The sequence below is a fragment of the Lipotes vexillifer genome, unplaced genomic scaffold (assembly GCF_000442215.2).
Source record: "Lipotes vexillifer unplaced genomic scaffold, Lipotes_vexillifer_v1.1 scaffold395, whole genome shotgun sequence".
In the NCBI taxonomy this organism is placed as follows: domain Eukaryota; kingdom Metazoa; phylum Chordata; class Mammalia; order Artiodactyla; family Lipotidae; genus Lipotes; species Lipotes vexillifer.
This window is the reverse complement of record NW_006797390.1, coordinates 3,590,668-3,596,005: the sequence shown is the minus strand read 5'-3', so window position 1 is coordinate 3,596,005 and position 5,338 is coordinate 3,590,668. Positions and strand designations below refer to the sequence as shown.

At 54.7% G+C, this 5,338-nt stretch overlaps 1 protein-coding gene across 1 annotated transcript in view; it reads left to right on the top strand.

The window, feature by feature from the left end:
• The first annotated feature begins 497 nt into the window (after nucleotides 1–497).
• Nucleotides 498–5,338, top strand: part of TAPBPL (TAP binding protein like) — a 6,713-nt gene continuing 1,872 nt past the window's right edge. Inside the window, exons 1-4 of the mRNA XM_007469432.1 lie at nucleotides 498–558; nucleotides 1,329–1,547; nucleotides 1,697–1,969; nucleotides 4,447–4,791. Coding sequence (XP_007469494.1) covers nucleotides 498–558; nucleotides 1,329–1,547; nucleotides 1,697–1,969; nucleotides 4,447–4,791 — 898 coding nt within the window. The remainder of the gene's footprint in view (nucleotides 559–1,328; nucleotides 1,548–1,696; nucleotides 1,970–4,446; nucleotides 4,792–5,338) is intronic.

The window sequence follows — 5,338 nt, the reverse complement described above, 5'->3', positions numbered from 1 at the left end:
TCACGCGCAGGCGCGCTGGGGCCCACGCGGGTTGGGGTTGGGGCGGGGGCGGGCAGGTAGGGCGCCCACAGAAAGTGGGTAAAGGTCCCGGCTACCGGGGAGCTGAGTCTGTTGTCAGTCCCTCCCTTCCTCCACCCTGCCTCCCTTCCCATATCTCGACTTTCTTGGGGCTGGTCGGGAGCAAAAGGACAAAAGGGCGCACGCGGTGAAGTCAGGTCCTGAAATCACCGGGGGATTTTTTTTTTTGCGGGGGAGAAGGTGGAAAGAAAGAACAGTGACCAAGCTCTGGCTCCAGCACCAATGGCTTCAGCCAGAGGCCAAGGCAGCCTCGGTGACGCTTCCTCAAAGTGAAAGCGAAAGCCAAGTAGGCGGAGAGGACTGACGGGGCCAGGCGGTCGGCCAGGCAGGCGTGTTTGGAGCCCCTTCTCCAGCCCGGACCTGGCCGGCGCGGGGCACGAGGAGGGGCGGCGGGGGAGGAGGGCCTGAGAGCAGCCCCCATGGGCTCCGAGGGGTGGTGCTTGCTGGTCTGCTTGGCTCTCTCCGGGGCAGCAGACGCCGGTGAGTCGGGGGCTGGCTGGTGGGGCGTGTCGGGCTAAAGAAGCATCAGGTAGCCACACTACCCGAGGTCGCAGAAGGGGAAAGGGGCCGGGAATGGCTTCCAATCGCCTTCTAAGCCCAACAGGCGGAAAATTGGGCGGCTGGTAACGGAAGGAACCAGTTGTGCCGGGGAGAGAGACTGAGAACTCTGGGGAAAGGGCCAAACGAAGGAATGAGGGGCCGCCTCGGTGCATGTGGTGGGCCCGCTGTCCTACAGGAGAGGGAGCTGGCCTGGGAGCGGACACCTTCAGGAGAGGAAGGGGGGCCCCTAGCTAGGAGATCACGGAAGGGGGGGGTAGGTGCTCCCCAGAGGTGGGGGAGGGGAAGAACACCTGTAAAAGCACAGAGCGAGCAGACCCTGGGGGCTGACTGGGAAGTTGAGAGGCTGCCGACGCCCTAGCAACCAAGCCCGTCTCCTCTCCCAATGCAGTTTTGTTCATTTATATGCTTTTGCTGAGAATTCCTTTGAAGAGATAGCTTTCCATTGATAGGTGGAAATAAGCTTCTTAAATCCCTCTGAGCAAGGGGAAATCAGGACTTTAAATAATTCACACCAAAAAGTATGTACCTGGAGAAGCAGGTCCTTCGCAGAAAGCTGGTTCTGGGTAAAACAGGATCAGAGCTGGCCGCAGAGGCAGCTGGGAACGGGGAAGATTACCCCTTGATGACTCGACAAGTATAGAAGTAACCTTCTGGGCAAGAGGGTGCTCACCCCTGCCTGTTCCCTGCAGTAGGAAGGCAGTGGCGGGCAGTGGACCTGATCTTGGACTGCTTCCTGATGGGAGAAGGTGGGCACCGTGGAGGTTTCGCCAGCCGTGAGAACATGGTGAAGGCCTTGTTGGTGCTGAAGCAGGTGCCAGTGCCGGACGACGGCTCCCTGGAAGGCCTCACGGATTTCCAAGGGGGCACACTGGCCGAGGACCACCCACTCATTACCTTCGAGGCCTCAGGTAAGAGCCCTCCACCCTGTGTCCCAGTCCTTCTGGGCTCCTTCCAGTTCCTGAGCCCAGTTCCCAAGGACAGCCACCCACACCTGCTTCCCATCAGCCCAGGTGTTGTCTATCCAGCTCCATCTCTGTGCTGCCGTCTTCTCCCCCAGTGAACCTGATACAGATTCCCCAGGCCGAGGCCTTGCTCCATGCTGACTGCAGCGGGAAAGAGATGACCTGTGAGATCTCCCGCTATTTTCTCCAGGCCAGGCCAAAGGCCACGGTGGAGACGGCAGCCTGGTTCATCACCAACGTGCTAGTGTCTGGAGAGGGACCTAGTATCACCATGGTGATGAAGACTCTTGGGGATGCTGAGAATGGGGCTGTCTTGCATCCCATCCTGAAACTGCCCCTGAGCCCCCAGGGGACTGTGCGGACTGAAGGTGAGAAAATGAAAAGTAGCAGAAAGAAAGTTTTGATTTTTTTAAAGGAGTCAGAAATGGGGGAGTAGTAGGAGAAGGAAGGGGACAAGTCCACCTCCGTGCACAGTGGTTATCTCAGGGTGTCCCCTAGGCCTCAGTCTTTTCTTCCTAAAGACCCCAAATGGGGATAATTTTCACCTGGCCAGGTGACTTGGGGACATAAGACATGTGATGCTCTATTTGTGTATGCTGTCCACAGCTGTCTCAGTGAGCAGAGCGCCAGCTCCTCCCAGGGAACAGCTAGCCTGGCCAAGATGAGAGAGGAGAGCACAGGCCCGCAGAGTTTGTTCCTTATCTCCTATCAGTAGAACCTGGTCCTTGCTCTCTCCAACCTTGCACGTCTCAGAGGGCACAGAAAATTGAGAACATGATGATAGGTTTCTCCAGAGTTCATGGAATCCAATATTTTGCCTCCAAGAAAAGACAACCACATCCAGAGAAGTTTAGGGGCCTACGCTTCTATCCTTAGAAAGCTCCAGAACACTCAAATTATTCTGTGGTCCAACCTAAATTTATCCTGCTACATGAAAAAAGGGGTCCTCATGTCTGTCCAGTGTCAACCATAGTCCTAGCATAGCTAGGCATTGCCCCCATTTATTTTGGGATATTTCAAACCTACAAAAAAAGGTGAAAGAATAATAAACACCTGTATACCGTGCACCTGGATTCACCAGTTGTTAACATGTTGCACATCCTTTCCCCCTCCCTCATCTTCTCTCCATTTCCCCTCCGCTTAACTAATTGAAAGTAAACTGCAGACATCTCTACACTCCATCCCAAATGCTTCCATGGATAGCATGTGTTAGCTTATAACCAAAGACATGAATGTTCTCCATAATCATAAAACCATCGCCTCGGCAGCAACCCGAGGTGGGGAGTGGTCTACCCGGGGTTCGGGCAGTAAGGGGGGGTGCAGCGTGCAAACGGACGAACGTATCCTCACCATCAGCCTACACTGGCAGTTCTGAACCATGTCAGTGATCAAACACTCCTGCCTGCCTGCCTGCCAGGGCGGACCATCCTCACCTCCCCCACCATGGCTGGATCCGCCCCTGATTGTCGTACTTAAGGCATTTTAAAATTGATGCAATACTGCTATCAAATATGAAGTCCAAATTCAAACTTCTCCAATTGCCCTTGTAATGTTCTTTATAGCGTTGGGGGGTTTGGTTTGGTTTTTGAAGTCCAGGATTCAGACAAGGATTGGGCATTGTATTTAGTTGTCCTGTCCCTTCAGCCTCCTTTACTTCCAGAACAGTCTTCAGAGCCTGAACCATTTCGAGGCCGGGCCACTGTCTTGTAGATGTCCCAGCATTTGGATCTGTACGATTGTTTTCCTCACTAGACTGGGGTTCAGCACGTTTGGCTCAGACACCACCACTGTGTGCTCGTTTAAGCTCTGTCTCCTTTAGTCTCCTCAGCAGCCTTGCTCTAGGCAGATGAGCTCGGCAACACTGAGGGGCTTGCCCAAGGCCGCAGAGGGAGTTAAGTGGAAGAGCCGGGCTTCTGAAAGCTGACTACAACTCCAGTAGCTCTTTTTTTTTTTTTTAATTTATTTATTTTTGTCTGCGTTGGATCTTCGTTGCTACGTGCAGGCTTTCTTTTAGTTGCGGCGAGCAGGGCCTTCTCATTGTGGTGGCTTCTCATTGAGGTGGCTTCTTTTGTTGCGGAGCATGGGCTCTAGGCGTGCAGGCTCAGTAGTTGTGGCTCGCGGGCTCTAGAGTGCAGGCTCAATAGTTGTGGCGCGCGGGCTTAGTTGCTCCGCGTCATGAGGGATCTTCCCGGACCAGGGCTCGAACCCATGTTCCCTGCATTGGCAGGCGGATTCTTAACCACTGAGCCACCAGGGAAGCCCCTCCAGTAGTTCTTAACCTGAGGGTCAACAGTAACCCATAATTTTTTTTTATATAAATTTTTTCTTTTATTTTTTTGGCTGCATTGGGTCTTAGTTGCAGGATGCGGGGCCTTCGTTGAGGCATGCGGGATCTTCGTTGTGGTGCGTGGGCTTCTCTCAAGTTGCGGCGTGCAGGTTTTCTGTCTCTAGTAGTGGCGTGTGGGCTTCAGGGCATGTGGGCTCTGTAGTTTGCAGCACTCAGGCTCTCTCATTGAAGCACACGAGCTCTGTAGTTGTGGCACGCGGGCTTAGTTGCCCTACAGTATGTGGGATCTTAGTTCCCCGACCAGGGATCGAACCTGCGTCCCCTGCACTGGAAGGTGGATTCTTTACCACTGGACCACCAGGGAAGTCCCAGTAAGCCATAATTTTGCATATGTATTTGCCTGGTCCGTAACTTTCATCAGATTGTGCAAGGGGTAAGTGACTCCAAAATGGTTAAGAGTACCACGCATGCATGCTGCCTCTCAGCACACCCCGAGCCTGAGAGATCAGGTGGCCTCAAGGAGGGAGCGGCCCACAATCACCCCTCTTTCTCCCACAGTGGAGTTCCAGGTGACAACACAGACCCCATCCCTGAATCTCCTGCTGGGGTCCTCAGCCTCCCTGCACTGTGGCTTCTCTGTGGCACCAGGCTTGGGCATCACCAGCGTGGAGTGGCGGCTGCAGCATCAGGGCAGTGGCCACCTGGTGTACTGCTGGATCATGGGGCAGGGGCAGGGGCAGGCCAAGCGGGAGGGTGCCACCCTGGAGCCTCAGCAGCTGCTCATGGCTGGGGACGCCTCCCTCACCCTACCCAGCCTCACTCTGAAGGATGAGGGGACCTACGTCTGCGAGATCACAACCTCCTTGTACCGAGCCCAACAGATCATCCAGCTCGACATCCAAGGTGAGGCCAGGACTCAGTTATGCCGGGAAGAGGGAAAGGGATATACCTATTGAGAGTGTCTTCCAGAATGGGATCAAACACAAGGGCGCTTTCCTGAGAGGCAGACTGCATTCCCACAGCCTGAATGCCGTCTGCACCCTAGAAGCGCAGATGGCATCAGATGGAGTTTCCCGTCGGGCTCTAGATAATTCCATTGAGAAGTTTCCCAGCCCGGGATCCTGCTGCCCTGCACTGGCCGGCTGTCTCCAGTCACCCCCGTCCTTTTGGACCACATCCAAAGGAGGAGCAGTAGCAAAGCCAGGAGAGGCGTGGGAGCGGCCCGACTGGGAGGCCTGTTTCAACAGGATAGCCTTTAACATCACTGGCTTGTAGTGATGCTAAGAAGCAAGCCAACCTTTAGTTGGTTCTGCTGTTGTTTTTCAGTTACCTGTGGGAATCGTACCCCCTTATGTCGTGCATCCAGGTGGACCCCTCACCACCACTGTCCCCCCGCCGCCTGGCACCTCTCTGAGGAGGGAACTTCCACCTCCACAACCTGCTCTTATGT